This window comes from Eublepharis macularius, chromosome 11 (assembly GCF_028583425.1).
Source record: "Eublepharis macularius isolate TG4126 chromosome 11, MPM_Emac_v1.0, whole genome shotgun sequence".
NCBI classification, from domain to species: Eukaryota; Metazoa; Chordata; class Lepidosauria; order Squamata; family Eublepharidae; genus Eublepharis; species Eublepharis macularius.
The window spans coordinates 90,171,053-90,188,556 of record NC_072800.1 but is presented as its reverse complement, the minus strand read 5'-3'; the positions used below and the strand labels follow the sequence as shown (position 1 = coordinate 90,188,556).

The 17,504-nt window shown below is 47.5% G+C and overlaps 1 protein-coding gene across 1 annotated transcript in view; it reads left to right on the top strand.

Moving 5' to 3' along the window:
• The window catches only part of CCDC13 (coiled-coil domain containing 13), a 31,075-nt gene that overhangs the window by 3,486 nt on the left and 10,085 nt on the right, over nt 1-17,504 (top strand). Inside the window, exons 3-9 of the mRNA XM_054991615.1 lie at nt 4,484-4,626; nt 6,407-6,487; nt 10,619-10,729; nt 13,061-13,165; nt 14,093-14,254; nt 14,502-14,678; nt 16,192-16,386. Of these exons, the coding sequence (XP_054847590.1) occupies nt 4,484-4,626; nt 6,407-6,487; nt 10,619-10,729; nt 13,061-13,165; nt 14,093-14,254; nt 14,502-14,678; nt 16,192-16,386 (974 nt within the window). The remainder of the gene's footprint in view (nt 1-4,483; nt 4,627-6,406; nt 6,488-10,618; nt 10,730-13,060; nt 13,166-14,092; nt 14,255-14,501; nt 14,679-16,191; nt 16,387-17,504) is intronic.

Genomic DNA, 17,504 nt, shown 5'->3' with positions numbered 1-17,504 from the left:
GTCTTGCGGAGCCACAGAGGTGGCCCTCTGGAGCTGACAACCTGGCGAGGTGGGTGCTAGGGAGCTGGGTCTTCAGGCTGATAGGCGCTTCCTTGGTGGGCTGTTGCCGTCTGGTCTTGACCAGCTGTGCCTCCTGCCTCGCTTGCTGCTCTCAGCTCTCCAGGTCACTCGCATCCGTCCTGGTCCTTGCTCCAGGTCTGGGGCTTTGGCACCTTCTTCCAAGCACGCCTCTGCCAGCTGCCTCCTCTGGGCTCTCCCTGCGCTATGCCGCCACCGCTGTGCCTCTCGCTCTCGCATCTTGCATGCTGCTCTCCTCGTTCCTTCTGCCGCCGCCCACCCCTTCACCGGCTGGGCATCCCGCTTTTAAAGTGTGCACCTCCCGGCGTCGACCCCACCCCTGGTGCAACTTCACAGTAAAGAATCTGGAATGAGCACTGCGTATGGACAGCCCAGAAATAATAATGATGTTGTTTCCATTTATTTATTTAATTCAATTTATATTCTGCCCTCCCCGCATCAACAGGCTCAGTGCGGATTATGACCTACAAGCCTGTCTATCTCACCTATTTAGTACACTCTTCTGCTACCTTTCCTCCAAGGACGTATCATTCCTCATTTTATCTCCCCAGCAACGCTGTCACCTATGGGTTAGACTGAGAGTGCATGACAGTCCCAAGATAATTTTCCTTTTCCTTGGCTTGGCTTGTCCGTCCCGCATTGCTGAAGGAGAGCCATTCCCCATACCTCATCTCTTTCTAACCCTTTCTATGCCTACGCTGACTATGGTCAGATTTATTTAAAGCCAATGGCCACTCCTAAAGGAACTTCTTGAACACACGTCACTGCCTTATACTGAATCAGACCTTTGGCCCACCAAAATTAGTATTGTCTACTTAGACTGGCAGCGGCTCTCCAGGGTCTCTGGCAGAGAACATCTATATCAACTACAGGGGGGGGGGGGTGTCTGGGAAAAGAGGTGGCGGAACTCTCAAGAGGGAAATGAGGAAGAAACACACGGGATTCTTTGAAATAATATTATTTTCAAGCACTATTTCCGAGTATTTTCAAGAGGTGCCAGAACTCTGTTCCACCACGTTCCTGCTGAAAAAAAGCCCTGGGTACAGCCTGATCATTTTATCTGGAGATGCCCACGACTGAACCCGGGACGTTCCACATGCCAAGCAGATGCTCTACCACTCAGTCGTGGTTCCTTCTGACTGAAGGAGGTTCTTTAGGCTTTGAAACTGGCTGAGCAGATCGATAAGATACAAGCCACTGAAAACAGATTTCCCTCAAAAAGTCTTCCCTTCTTCTCCTTTCCCTCATGAGCAACTCTGCACTCGTCCCGCTTCTTCACTGCCTCATGTCCCTTCTCCCTTTTTCACCCTAAACCAGCAGTATTCTCCACGTCCATTCCGTGGCCAGCTAGAGTCATAGCACTGGGGTAGAACTCTGAGATCTCATACCCTTTCCCTGAATTTTCAACGTTCACTGAAGAAGCAGGACTGCAGTCCTCTTATCTATGGAGATTCAAGGAAAAGCATGCAAGATTCTGCCTATCCGCTCGGAAAGATGTAAAACTTCTCTCGTCTTCCAGTATTCTAGCCAATGGCTTGGGTCCTTGAAAGCATCCCTGCAGAAGAAAGTATTTCCACTCACAGAGTGTAACTTTCTCTCCTCCCCGCTCCCTCTGCCGTTAAAAATGCCCCCCCCCCCGATGGCAGCAGGAGGGGCAAGAAAGTCATGCTCCAGGGCTGGAAATAATTTCTTCCATGGAAATGGACTGATGGATCCAATCCATTCAATATAAAAGCATTGGGCCTACAGTGTTGACACTGAGAGATGATTAAAATCATAAGCGACTGGTATTTAGATTTTTAGGTTTTTTGCACTGGTGGGTTCACCCTGGTGAATTCATAGGCCTGTGCTCCCCTGATTTTAATCATAATCACTGAGAGACCCTGAGAGATCTCTGTCTTTCGGTGCTACATCTCTGAAGATGCCAGCCACAGCTGCTGGCGAAACGTCAGGAACTACAATGCCAAGACCGCGGCCATACAGCCCGGAAAATCCACAACAACCATTGGGCCTACAGTTTTAAATTGTATAAAATGAAATTGTATTTTGAAATATCTAATACAATTACATTTTAAGCGACTGGTAGTTAGATTTTTAGGTTTTTTGCACTGGTGAGTTCACCCTGGTGAATTCATAGGCCTGTGCTCCCCTGATTTTAATCACAAATATATAAAGCTGCCTTATATCAGGTCAGACCTTCTGGCTGTGAAAAGGTCTCAAGGGACCCAGGCAGAGAATTGACTTTCCTACTGTTTGTTACCTGGCCTCATTTATCGTTGGAGATGCCGGAGTCTCATCTCCTGCGTGCAGCATGGGTGCTTTGTTGCTGAGCCACAGACCTTGGAGCACATGAAGTTTCACTGGCATCTTCTCCCCTGAAACCTGCTGAGAGAGAGAAGGAAGACCAAGGAAGGAAACGAGGAAGAGGAGAATTAAGATTAAGTTACAGAAGAGAGCTTGTTTAACAATATTGATGGATAATCCTGAAGTCTCACACCAGGTGGCACTGCTGCCCGGAACAGAAAATGATCTGTTATCTGCAGCATCCCAAAGACAAACAGTGGCCATTTCCACACGGCTTACCTTCTTCCGAAATCTTCCGAAAAACAGCGTCTTCGCATGCTGTTATCACGTGAAATCCCGTGAGAAGACGCTGTCTTCCGTGATAACAGCATCTTCTCGTGCGATTTCACGCACTAACAGCGTCTTCCTGGTGCGATTTCGCACGTAAAGATGCTGGTTTTTGGAAGTTTTCGGAAGAAGGTAAGCCGTGTGGAAACGGCCAGTATTTCTTCCAGCAAGAGCTTTCAGGAGTCCGAGCTCGCTTCTCCAGATGCTATAGCTATAATAAACTAATGTGGCTGCACCTCTGGAACAGAAAATGATGCCAGTGTTAAAGAAATATATCAGTAAATAAAAGCAGCTATAGCTTTAGTTTTTCTTTTGTCTGTCTTTGTTTGCTGATTATTATTGGTCTGTATTTTTCAGTTTAATGTCACGTTAGATACAGTACTTGAAGAAGGAACCGTGAAATCAAACCAAAGTAGCAATCGCCTGATATTAATTTCTGTATAGAATCAATCAAATGAAGTGCACCATAGTGAGACAGTCAGAGCAGAGACACAATTCTTGCAACATGCGACCGTGATTATCTGTCCATGAGGCCTTGGCTGGCTAGTTACCCATCTGCCTACATCAGACTCAAGAGTCTGGGCAGAGGTCATCGTCTATTTTATTCGCTGATGGAGTTTCTGCCATCACTCCATACACTCACATCCCTTTCAGGAATGTGTATGTGAACTTAAAATCACTAATATAAAAGGAAGGTTCCACCTTTAACCATTAAGGAATTGTTTAGGGGATGGTAGTCACAATACACAAGGATTTCTTTAAATAAGCACAGGATTTTTATTGAAATATTACAGTGAAAAAACTACATACATACATATTTATCTCATTTACAGTCCTCCTTTCTCACTGAGACTCAAGGTGGATTACACAGTATGAGATTAGCACAATCAGTATCAAATGCATTTCAATACAGTATCAAGGTCATTTCCATAAACAATGCCATAGGGTAAATAGATACAAGTTCACAAAGACATAGTATCAGCAAGAATCCAATACAGAGTCAAAAAAATACTGCAGCAGAACATAATCAATTCTAGGACTAACATTAGACAACGTGAAGCACTGGTGGTACATAGGAGTACATATTTAAAGCCGCAGATAATATGTAAGGCAACATAGTGGTGAAGTCTATGGTCCCCAACTCGTTAGTGAAGCATCCCTACAATACAGCCCTCCCATTTGAGTAAAAAGCCTTTTTGTATAGTTCGGTTTTGCATCATTTGCGGAAATCCAGGAGAGTGGGGGCTCTCCTGACCTCCTCAGGCAGGCCGTTCCACATATATGAAATGAAATCCTGCCCTCAAGTCATGGTTGACTTAAGGCAACCCCTGGTGGGGTTTTCATGGCAAGAGGCTCTCCTGGGCCGATTCCAGACGGCCCTCCCCATGCCAAAACGTCGCGCGTAAAACGCAATATTTCGCGTTTTCCGTGCGACAACGCGCGACGTTTCGGCATGGGGAGGGCCGTCTGGAATCTGCCCTGGGCTATCCAGTTCGGTGCTTACATACGTGTGTATTTTTCTATGTCTGTACTTTATTATTACTGTATTACTTTAATTTTTCATCACTTTTTGAATGCTTAAAATATGTCCATTGCTCTATATTATGTAGTTGGGCCAGACTAACCTGTGGTGGTGGCCTAGCTGAACCCGTAGAAACCCTCTGTATTCTCGTCACTGTTTATAATGCCCACTGAGTAGCTACGGGTCTGAAATCGAGACATCCCGTCTCTCATTTTCTGATTGCCCCCATGCTTCTTCCTTTTTCTTCGGCAGGAACAGGCGGCTTGACGGGAGACATTGCTGCCAGTAAAATTGTCCAGTTGGCCAAACAGAACCGTCACCTGACTGCCGAGGCCGAGAAAGAGAAAACCAAAGTGAAGCAGCTGAACAACCGGATCAAAGAGCTGGAGAAAGAAGTGAGGCCTCTCTGTCAGCCCTGGGCATGGGGCAATGCAGTGCCAGAGACCCAAGACCTGCCCGGCCCCTGCAGGAGGGATCCAACTGGCACCTCTTGGCCGAATGCCTTGATTGGATCCTGCTGTTGGGTCTTTGGCAGGCTGTGCTCCAGCCCAAGGAAGTATCGTTTGGAGTCCAGTGGCTGCTAAGCCAATACTTTTACCATATCTTGCTGTGAGCCTCATCCTTACTGATGTTACAGTCCTAACATTTAGCATTTTAGAACATTTTTGAGCGATCACAACACCATTAGGCTAGTATTTTTATGCCCACAATGTAGCACACGGAGGGAGCTGAGGATGTGAGAACAGCATCTTGCCCGAGCCATTTAATTTAGAAAGCCAGTAATGCATAGGGGTTAGAGTGTCGGGTTAGGGTCTGGAAGCCCCAGGTTCAAATCCCCACCCTGCCATGGAAGCTCACTGGGGGACCTTAGGCCAGTCACTGTCTCTCAGCCTAACTTACCTTACAGGGTTGTTGTGAGGATGAAATGAAGGAGGGAACAGCAATGTCATAAGCCATTTTGGGTCCCCACTGGGTAGAAAAAAGGAGGAGGTATAAATATCTAAACAAACGAGAAAGCAAATTAGCGTGTTGGTGGCTCAGGTGAGATTTAAACCAGAAGCTTCCCGTAGAATGGATAAGGTCCCAGGTTTAATTCTCACCAGCTCCGGTTAAATGATCTTTGATAGTGCAGTTGAGGGTTGAGAGAGGCCGCCCTCTGCCAGAGGGTTTGGAGAGCCATTACCAGCCCAAGTAGAGGATGCCAGCCTAAATTCACCAAAGATCAGCCTCTGTTTAAGGCAACCGAGTTCATTGATCTACCCAGACCCGAACTGTCCACTTGAACCAGCCGTTCATATTCAGCAAGCTCCTGACTCCCGAAATACCTTCAGTTACTCCCTTCCTTCGGTTGTTGTTGTTGTCGTTGTTGTTATTGTTGTTATTACGCTGTTCCAAGTAGCTACGGCACTACTTGGAACAGCATACATATTACGCTGATATTTGGTTCATACTTAGGTCTCCGGTGGAAACTTGTATCAGCTTAGCAAGGCCAATCAATAATAGCATGTGAGTGACCTCTGCTTATTGTTGTTTGTGTTTCATATAATTCAAATAATAACAACAACAACATTCGATTTATATACCGCCCTTCATGATGACTTAACACCCACTCAGAGCGGTTTACAAAGTATGTTATCATCCCCACAACAACACACACCCTGTAAGGTGGGTGAGGCTGAGAGAGCTCCAGAGAGCTGTGACTAGCCCAAGGTCACCCAGCTGGCTTCAAGAGGAGGAGTGGGGAATCAAACCCGGCTCTCCAGATTAGAGTCCTGGCGCTCTTAACCACTACACCAAACTGGGCAACTTTGGGGCTGGGCACGCCACCAAGGCTTCCTGCCAGCTCTCTTTCTTCCCCTGATGATGTCTCATGAATCCCAAACACTGAGTGATTCTGCACACGTTGGATAATGCACTTCCAATCCTCTTTATAGATCATTTGGAACGGATTTTTTTGTGTGCGGAACAAAAAATCCACCTCAAACGATGGATAAAGTGCATTGAAAGTGCATTATCCAACGTGTGCGGAATCAGCCACTAACTTCATGGCATCTCTTTGATACCAGTTTGCAGTTGCTTATGCAAAGGATCCTCTCCCTGCAATGTGATCTAACTGTGAAGATTAACAGAAAAAGCAGCATCTTTTTAAAGCGTGTTTGTGTACTCTCCCCCCAGTTGCATCTGTCAGTGGCCAGGCTTCAGTCGCACGGAGACAAAGACAGCCAACCTTTGCGTAAGACGGAGGAAGGACCCTTGGTAAGAAGGAATGCTTACTCTGTGAGGAACATTCTTGGGCAGAGTGCTACTTCATGGGACTGGGTCAGTGCCAGATGAGCCGTGGAGATGCCGTGAGCCCACTGCCTGGTGCCATGTCCGTCCTTAAGACTGACTGAATGGTGCCTTCTAGTGGCTCCTGTTTGGCCAGAAAGGAAGAGACAAACCTTTGAAGGCGATTGCAAGTTTTAAATGGCTGGTCAGCAATTAAGCCCATTGACTTCAGTGGACTTAGATTTGCTCAGGATGGCACTATGTTTGTGGTCAAGTTGATGGAATGAAAGTGATTTGCAGTTTGCCGGCAGAGGATTAGAGGAGGAAGGGGAGGGGAGGCGTGTGAAATCTGCTTCTGCATCCTGCTTTAGCTGCCAAAGGTATTTAATGTTCTTTTGCATCATTACAGAGTGTGCCAAATTATTCAAAAAGGCTTTTTTACTCAGATAGGAGGGCTGTATTGTAGGGAGGGGATCTCAGAGCAGAAACACAAGTGACAAAAGGCACAGATTGGACACTTGTCAGCTTCCCTCAAGTTTTGATGGGAAATGTAGGCAGCTTGGCGGAATGTTGGACAAGTGACAGTTGAAAAGTCCATTGGACACCAGTCAGAGAGCCAAGCTGCAAGACTAGGATGCCTACATTTCCCATCAAAACTTGAGGGAAGCTGACAAGTGTCCAATCTGTGCCTTTTGTCACTTGTGGTTCTGCTCTCAGATGATCTGCTAATGAGTTAGGAACCAGAGACCTCACCACTATGTTGTACTGGATTCCTGCTAATGCGATGTCTTTGTGAACTTGCATCTATTTACCCTATGGCATTGTTTATGGAAATGGCCTTGAGATTAACTGTACTGGTCTCGCGCTGCGAAATCCGCCTTGAGTCTCAGTGAGAAAGGCGGACTATAAATGACATACATAGTAATGACATAAGTAATAATGAAATAATAATGACACAAACAAATAAATAAATATGTAGCAGTTGTTAAAGTGTTGGACTAGGAACATGGAGACCCAGCTATAAATCCCCACTCACAGCAAAAAGGAGGAACCACTCAAATAGACGCTCAATGGGAGGGAATACACATGAGTGTATCTATATCCCACTCACGATAAATCCCCACTCAGCCATGAAGCTCGCTGGTTGACTTTGGGCCAGTCACTCTCAGCCCAACCCGCCTCACAGGGCCGTTGTGCTGATAAAATGGAGAACTATGTAAGCAGTTCTGAGCTCCTGAGAGGAAGGAAGGGAATAAAAATGCACTGGGACTGTTTTGCACTGACAGCAGTAAGCCTATCCTCCATAAATCTGCCAACCCTTCCTACCCTTCAAATCTGCCTTAAGCGGGTGGCTATCAGGACACCTTGTGGCAGTGAGTTCCACAAGGCAACTGCTCATCTGAAATAGCAGCTCCTTTTGTCTGTGCTGAAACTATTGCTGGAGAGAGACTTTCGTTTTCTTAAGGGATCATTGCCCTGATCTGCGTAGCCCAGACTGATTAGATCTCGGGAGCTAAGCAGGGTCGGCCCTGGATAGTACTTAGATGGGAGACCAGACCACCCAGGAAGGCAGGTAATAGCAAACCACCTCTGTGAGTCTCTTGCCTTGAAAATCCCACCAGGGGTCGCCATAAATAAGTTATGACTTATTTCTACCTCCAATGGACCATTAGAGGGAAAGCAAGAAGCAGCCAGTGGAGAGTCTCCTGCCTAAGAGATATTTTTATTGGCATAATATTGTCTTCTGGTTCCTGTGAGCTGTCATGTATGCCTCCTGCATACCTGCCATTAATATGTTTTGCTCTGTCCATGAATTGTATTCTGTATTCTGTATTGTTCATCTGAGAGAGTATAAAATGTATCCAAATGTATTCACAGGGCCAAGCTACAAGTGACGAATGACACTTGAACGGCAAGTGAACAGACTCACATGCATTCCTCCCTGTTCACTTGTGCTCCACTTGCGCTCCACTCGATCAAGTGGAGCACAAGTAGAGATGGGCACGAACAGCAATACGAACTAAAATCCCCACGAACAGCCCAATCTGCTGTTCGCGAACAAGCTGTTCGTGAGGCCCCATTCTAAACGAACAGGTGGCCGCTGCAAGCCTCGTTCATTGCTATTTGTTGCTGTTCGTCAAGCCAGACAGTCTGGCACCTGCAATCCCCTTGGCAACTTAGTCAGGGATTGTCTGAACTCTGTTTGAACTCCTGCTGTTGCCCTGGAAACCCCAGTCTAAGCCCAATTTAGCTTTATAGGAAGGTCTTCCTTTCAAGTGTGGACTGGAACTCCAAATTTGTTACAAGGGAGTAAAGACCAGGGGAGGGGGGGGCTCCCAGCTCTGGCTTTGCAGTCAGTGGAGAGGGAGGAACAGTTGCTGTTGGCCTTTTGATAGAGAGAGTGCATTGGAGCTTGAATTTTCTTTGTGTGTGGCGGGATTGGGATCTACCTCTTCAAGTTCCAGGGCTGCTGCCAGGCTCTGGGCCAAGCTATTATTTATTACTGGTACCTTTCCTGCTGCCTGCTCAGGTCAGGTTTCTGGGAGTGGTGCGGTAGGGATCTTGATGGCTGGAGGAGACCCTGCTGGCCCCCACAAACAACGAACATGTTCGTGAACAGGATCATGTTAATCAATGTTCGGTGTTCGTGGATGGCAACAAACAACGAACACCATGTTCGGGGGGGGGGGGGGTTTCTGTTCGTGCCCATGTCTAAGCGCAAGTGGAGCGCAAGTGAACAGGAAGGAATACATGTGAGTCTGTTCACTTGCCGTTCGAGTGTCATTAGTCACTTGTAGCTTAGCCCACAGATATACCCTGCTGCTGGTGGTGGGGGGGTGGGGTTCTGGTGACTGTTATCTGTAGGAAGGAATGTTCCTTCCCTTTTACAGCAAGTGTCCTTGAAGCAGCTCTGGGAGCGCAGAGCATTTGTATCTTGTTCTCAGAGACTGCAATGAATCATTCTGTAACATGTCTAGTCTAAACCAATCAGTTCCCATGTAACTCCTGGGGGTTCGCGCCAGAATGCCAACAGACCCTAAAGGGCAGGAAGTTTCTCTATAATAACAAGTGACCAAGTTTGAATAATCACTTCTGCCAATACCGGTTTCATAGTGCCTTGAACTGAATAGATCTCTAATCAGGTCTCCTTCAACCAATGCACCTGAGTGCTTGCTGTGAGGGGCTTGGGGGTCTAACTGCCAAGGACTGACATGAGCCCTTTGGGGAACCAATATTTTTTTCTGAAAAGATGGATAAAGATTGGCCACCTAGTGAGTTCGAGGCAGATGCAAGATTTGAATTGGGGACTTCTTGAACCTTAAGTCAATCTTTTAACTATTGTCCCACATCACCTTTCATCATTGTAAATGTTTGCTTTGCTTTTATCCTTTAAACTTAAAAATGAATCATATCCAGGGCTTTTTTTCAGCTGAAATGCGGTGGAACGGGGTTCCGGAACCTCTTGAAAATGGTCACATGGCTGGTGGCCCTGCCCCCTGATCTCCAGACAGAGAGGAGTTGAGATTGCCCTCCGCGCCACCAAGCAGCACGGAAGACAATCTAAACTCCCCTCTGTCTGAAGATCAGGGGGCGGGGCCACCAGCCATGTGACCATTTCCTCCGAGGGCAACCCACTGAGTTCCACCACCTCTTTTCCCAGAAAAAAAGCCCTGATCGTATCCCTCCCCTCTCCACAAAACCTAGAGTGGGTTCTGTATCCAAAAGCATAAACACTTGCTAAGCAAACTCCCCTGCTGTCAGATTTTAGAATCAGGCAAAAGCTTTGAGTGGAGTTTGGGTGGCAGTTTATGTCTCCAAAGTGGAGCTGCACAACTTGTGACCCACCAAGCCAGAAGCAGGCCACGTTTGTGTGACCAGCTAGGTTACCTGACAACCTCCCTGTCATTGCCCTCCCAGGCAGGCCGCAAAAATCAAGTTTCTGGAGTCACAATATGTCTGGCATGAGCTTACTGCTTTTGGCAGGTGGGTCGCAACCTGTGCAGACCTGTTCCGGAGCATTACACGATCTTGAGAGTTTGTTCCTATCTGCTTTTTTTTAACTGGAGGAGGGTGAGTCTGTTCTCATCAAACTGCACTCTCTTTCTCTTGAATCCCGAGAGCCCAGAGATGAAAGCCATGCAAGAAAAGTTATCAGCAGCCAACATGAAAATGTCTGAATATCGCAACCAGCTCCAGACCACAAAACAAGAGCTTAAAGTGGCGCAGAAGGTATGGATTTCTTATGACCTGAGCAGCAGTAATCAAGGTATGGGTCCGGTACACCTTTACCAAGTATGCTGAAAGGGGGTTCTTTTTCCTTTGCCGTGTTCTTTGGGCCTCCACTAAGTACGATCATGCTCTGGAAGGTATCTGTGGGTCTGAAGAATCATATAGTTTAAACATGCATGCATCTACTCCCTTTCCTCTTTCGAGTGGCAGGACTCTAATCTGGAGAGCCAGGTTTGATCCCCCACTCCTCAACTTGAAGCCAGCTGGGTGACCTTGGGTCAGTCACAGCTCTCTCAGAGCGTTCTCAGCCCCACCCACCTCACAGGGTGATTGTTATGGAGATAACAATGACATACTTTGTAAACTGCTCTGAGTGAGTGTTAAGTTGTCCTGGAGGGCGGTATGTAAATCGAATGTTACTATTATTATTCTGCCACCATCACTACAAAACAAGAAAATCTTAGCAGCAGCAGCAGTAAAATTTCTAAAAACAACTTGCACCAGATAAAAATGCAATATTGCAAAGAAGATGAATATTACAGAAACTTTGGCAGTAGGAAAAAAAATCAATCATCACCAGCAAAAGAAAGACCAGTTCACTTAAGGAGAGATCCATACATCAAATGCCAAAGAGCTGGGTCAAGAAAGACCTTTTGACCTAGCTTTTAAAATAGCGCATCTACATCAGCACTAGATGTTTTATACATGACGAGACATCTAGCTGCTCTATAGTGGAACCAAGTGGCAGGACGCGCAAGCTACAGAGCTGTCCCTCGGAAACAGCAGTCCCTTTGTTAATGATGACCTGTGGTAGTAGGAGATCATCTTCACCAGTATCGTGAGGTCAGTCAGCTCATTTTTAGATCAATAAGAGGCCATCTGGAGTGGGGGAGAGGCTAGCAGCAATGTGAAAGGAACCTCCAGAGAAAGCAGAGTGTTCCAAAGGGTCATCTGCTTTCATCTGAATAAATCGGTGATCCCCAACACTGCACCGATCTGCACGACGACATCTGGTAGTTGTTATAAATGGAATGTAGGATGATCCTTTGGGTTCCGCAAAGAACTGATCCTAGTTGCTTGCAGTGGGAGGATCTGGAGGGTGGAGACACACCGGAACAGTGTCACACAACGCTGTCCACAAACACAGATGTTCCGGATTTGGCAACCTCTCCTTGTGGCTGCACCGGGAGCAAACCCTGCCCTTTCAGTGAAGACTGAAACTATGTCTCGTAACCAAAGCCAGTGCTGATCCCCCCCCCCCAAACACCACCATGGCTGCCATTTTGTGGTTGTGTCCACTGCCATTCCTTAAAAATTCCAAAAGTGGCCATGGGCTCAGTGAGGTGGATGGCCCTTGGAACAGATACTACCAAAACCCCACATAGGATACAAATAGGAAAATGCAACCTGATACCCCAGGCAAGCCTGATCTCATCAGATCTCAGAAGCTAAGCAGGGTCGGCCTTGGTTAGTAACTGGATGGGAGACCTCCAGCGAAGACTAGGGTTGCAGAGGCAGGCAAGGGCAAGCCACCTCTGTTAGTCTCTTGCCTTGAAAACCCCAGCAGAGGTCACTGTAAGTCAGCTATGACTTGAAGGCACTGTACACCACCAGACAGCCTCCATCGCCATTAGTTTGGGATGTATTTTCATGTAGTTACCCAGCGGTAGCCCATTTGGTTTTCTTAGAGATATTCTTTGTGCTTGGGCTATGAGAGTTATGGGAGTCCAACTAGCCATTCACTTTAGTGAAACTCAGCTGTATATTAGATCAAGATGGGTAGCCGTGTAAGTCTGTCTTTAGCAATGGAAAAGAGCAAGAGTCCAGTAGCACCTATAAGACTAACAAAAGTTGTGGTGGGGTGTGAGCTTTCATGAGCCTCAGCTCACTTCTTCAGATACAGCTAGAATCAGATACAGCTCGTAACCTACCACAAATTTTGTTAGTCTTACAGGTGCTACGGGGCTCTTACTCTGAACTGTATGTTGATCCTAATAGCTAATGACAAAGACCACTTTCGAATCAGCCACCATTTTATGTCTTTTTCGAAACACGAGAGGTGTTCTGGGCTGATTTAGAGAAGTCAGAAAGCGGGGGCTCCTGGAGAAACAGAGGAGAACCACTCCTATGACCCTGGACTGGATGTCCAGGAAAACTGCGATGTCCAAGAAAAGCTCTGACGGGCCTTGTGCGACCTCTCCCAAAACACCACCGTTGAAATGGGCAGCGGGGAGCTAACTTGATCCTTACCCGTTGCTGCAACAAACACAATAAACTGGAAACCTCAAGCCCAAAATGTTTGGAATCAACACATTTGCATCTCCCTTTCAGCTTTTGGTAAGCGAAGTTGGAGAAGAGGTCAGCGTTCAAAATCTCATGGCCAACCCCGGCAGCTGGCGCGGGCGAGCTCAGCAGATTCTTATCTTGCAAGGCAAAGTAAGACAATGTTCTTTTCACCCCTCTTCCACCCAACACAGTTTGCTCGCACTCAGGCCCAAATGCCATGTGACGTTGCGAAGCCGTGATCAGACATCCCCATGTATTCATGAAGGGTAAAACAGCTACAGGCCTGCCCAGTTTGGATCGAGGCTCTGACACTGGGTTGGAGAGGATTTAACACACACACGCCCTGCTAGGGAAAAAGACAGGTACAATCCAAGTGCCTGTCTTTTTTCCCTACCAGGACTAATAGCAGCTGATAGGGTTCTATCAGGGAAATGGGCAAACGGGAGAAAGAGTTAAATCCTCCCAAATCTCCTTTTTGTCCAAATTGAATCCTCGACCCCAGTCCTAAGCGTATTTAGGTACGGTCCAAGGTGTTCACCAAGACTTTCTCCCAGATATATGCAACTACTATTGCGATCCTAAGTTTACAAAGGAGTAAATATTGAATTCAGGGAGACTTGCTTCCAAGTAAACAAGTGTGTGTGTGTGGGGGGGCGGGTTGCTGTAGCCACTGCACTTCAAGGCATTGTTCACTGTTGCGGTGTATGAAAAGGCCTTACGTGAGTTTGTAAGCTGCTTTGAGTCCCCTTTGCTTGGGGGAAAGGCAAGATATAGATATTCAAAGACATAAAACATATTTTAGAAAGCTGTACCGTTTCCTGGGATCAGTTTATTCTCACGCTCCAGCGACCATATGAGAGGCAGCTGTCCATCCTCTTCGATGCGGCTCCTTTCAGGAGCAGGAATTTGGCTTGGCATCTTTTGACCTAGGGCCAAGCTACACATGACGAATGACACTTGAACGGCAAGTGGATTGATTGGAGGGCAAGTGAACAGGGAGAAATACACTTGCTGTTCAAGTGTCATTCGTCATGTGTAGCTTGGTCCCTAGGCGTGGTTCTCCTTTTGTGGCTCTAGGTCCGGGAGCTGGAGAGCCAGCTGGGCCACAGCAAAAGCGGGACATCCTTGAGCCGCGGAGATGAAGACACTTTCAGCCTCATGGACCCAGGGAAGACATCGGCCCAGAGGAACCTGCAACGGATTCGGAGCCTGGAGAAAGAAAAGAAAGAAGCGCTGGAGGTGAGGAGGCGAGGAGGGTCAAAGGAAAGCGGGAGGTCTGTCAGATTTCAGACAAGCTGGGACGGAGGAAGGACACGGGCTCAATGTTAGTGGCCGAGAAACCCTTTTTAGAGCTCAGTCGCTCGCAGTGCGACAAATTGCCTGGCAGGCAGCGATCCCAAAACAGCGGCAGTTGTACCTTTTATTAGGATCAACCAAACTGTCACCAAGCCACTGAGTTCCACTCCCCGTGTTTCCTTAAGTGCAGAAGCTGACCAGTGAACACAGCGCCCTCCAAAAGGATCACGAGGAGGTGAGGAAGAAGTTGGACGCTTCCAAAGCGAGGAACCAAGTGTTGTCCGGCGAAGTGAAGACCCTGAAGCAGCAGATCTCAACCCTGCTGGACAAAGGAAAGCACGACAACGAACTCATCGATGCGCTGATGGTATGATCCAGTTGGTCAGATGTCTGCGGGCCGTCACATATAAACCTCCATTTTTTCCCCTCTTAGTTTCCTGCAAGCAGCAGCCCTACCAGACGGCATGATATCCCTACTCCAACATCAGTCCTGGCTCCCACCGGGTGGAACGCTCTGTCTGCTGAGACCAGGGCCCGGCAGGACCCACTATCCTTCCGCTGGGCCTGCAAGACAGAGTTGTTCCACCAGGCATATGGCTGAGGCTGGGCCTCCGCCGGCCTGAAAAAAGGGGTGTATAAAATCTTAACCCTCCCTGTGAAGGCTGTCCACCATCCTGCTTTAAATGTGTCTTAATAGAAATACACTCCTATTTTAATGATGTTTTAATGTAGATGAATTTTTATTGTATTTTAATATGTTATCTGCTCTGAGCCCGCTCGCGGGGAGGGCAGAATAGAAATTTGAAATAAATAAAAAAGAAAAGGAAGGGAAGGGAAGGGAAGGCCTTGCTATGGAGGGAAAAGCCAAGTTCGGGGGGGGGGGCGCTGCTCCCATGCTGCAAATGGGAGCGAACCCCTCCCAAAATGGGGAGGAAGTTAGGAAAATAAAAGAAGGCTGGGCGATGGAAGTTCAAAGAGGGTGTCAGTAGCTTGGGTGGGAATTGTGTCATCATCACTACAGTGATATTGGGGCCACTAACCAATAGATTCAGAGCCAAGCTACAAGTGACGCCTGACACAGGTCGGACACTTGTCAGCTTCCCTCACGTTTTGATGGGAAATGTAGGCATCCTGGTCTTGCAGCTGTAATGGAGAGCCAAGCTGCAAGACCAGGATGCCTACATTTCCCATCAAAACTTGAGGGAAGCTGACAAGTGTCCAACCTGTGTAAGGTGTCACTTGTAGCTTGGCTGTCAGGCCTTGTTGTTCTACAGTGGAAGAGCAAGATTTGAGTCTAGTAACGCCTTAAAGACTGACAAGATTTCCATGGAATAAACTTTCAAAGGAAGCTTTGTTTCTCAGAGGCTTATACCCTGGAAATCTTGGCCGTTTTCACACTACTAACCTGCTTCCGTAATGTTGCAAAATGTCACGCAAAAAACGAGGAAGATAGCGTCTTCTCGCGAGAGTTTTGCGCGACATTGGGCAAAACTCTCATGAGAAGACGCTGTCTTCCATGCTTTTTGCGCAACGTTTCGCACCGTTACAAAAGCAGGTTAGTAGTGTGAAAACGGCCCTTGTTGGTCTTTTAAAGTTCCTGGAGAGGGCGGGCTAAAAATCAAATTAATAAATAATAAAGGTGCCACCGGTAGCGAATCTTAGACAGCATGGCTGCTTATGCTGCATCACTGTGCAAGACGTGAGACATTTCCTCTCCGGGGTACATCCCAGCGAATGGATTTTTCTATCAAGACCGGCCTTTTATTCAGCTTGCCGTCCGAAAAGCAAGAGGCTTCAGGCTGCAACTCCCGCCTTTGTGCCCATTTAACGGCTCTTGCGTACAAACCAGAGCATCCCGTGTGCCTTTTCCACTTCCCCAGAGCCAGCAGAAGGAAATGCAAACCATCCTGAAGAATCTGAGCCAGCAGGAAGAGCGGAACAAGGAACGGCACCAAAACCTGGATGTCCAGGGGCAGAAGCAGAGCGGCACCATAGAGCAGCTCAGGCAGATGTTGGCCGAGCGAGAGGCTCAAGTGAGGGAGCTGGAGGAGACGGTCGGGCAGCTCATGTTGCAGGTGAAGCAAGTTGAAGGAATTAGCCAGAGAAGAGATTTTATGGGGGGCTGAGCTAGACGATGCCCAGATCGGGACAGCCCAGCAAGCCCAACCTTGTCAGATCTCAGAAGCTAAGCAGGGTCGGCCTTGGTTAGTAATTGGATGGGAGACCTCCAACAAAGACCAGTGTGTGGCAGAAGCAGGCAACGGCAAACCACCTCTGTCAGTCTCTTGCCATGAAAACCCCACCAGGGGTCGCCATGAGTTAGCTATGACTTGACAGCACTCTCCACCACCACCAAAGTAGACAATACTGACTGCCACACGTGGAGCCATACAGCAGGGCTAATGGGGCTCCCTAGCGTGGTTGGGAAAACTGAAAGGGAGGGAAAGCCTCTCCTTCCACTTCGCCTCCCTCCTGAGCCACATGGGTGCTCAGGGTTCTTGGGAAACATTAGTTCCCGATGTGACATGTATCTGCAGGTGAGAGCAAGAGACCCTGCAACCTGACTCTTGTTGCATGCGTTTGGCCCTTAGAAGACTGGAGGTGCCTAAAAGAATGTAACAATGTAAATCAGGCCCTTCCTGAGAATGATTTCGGTCCGAGGAAGAGGAGGAGGCAGGATCCTTTAAGAAAGTGAGGATAGGCATGTCTGGCAGTATGGCTCTGCGGCGTCTGTACTGGGCCCTGGCAGCTTTCCTCTGGATATGAAACAGTTGGAGGCCATTGGGGTCTGCAAAGACTCTCCAGGGACTCTTGAAAATTGTATCCAGAGGAGTTTGCCGTGTTAGTCTGTAGTTGCAAAATAGTAAGGAGTCCAGTAGCACCTTTCAGTCTAACCAACTTTACTGTAGCTTAAGCTTTTGAGAACCACAGCTCTCTTCGTCAGATGCGCATCTGATGAAGAGAACTGTGATTCTCGAAAGCTTATGCTACAGTAAAGTTGGTTAGTCTTAAAGGTGCTACTGGACTCTTGACTATTTTGAAAATTGTAGTTCATGGGGAATCAGCAGGAATGAAACGGATCTCTTCTCAGAATTTTCAGCACCTCACCGAACAAAATTTGTCAGAGGGCTATAGAGGAGTCTACAATAGTTAATCCAATATAAAAACTGATCATGGTGGTGGAGAGTGCCCT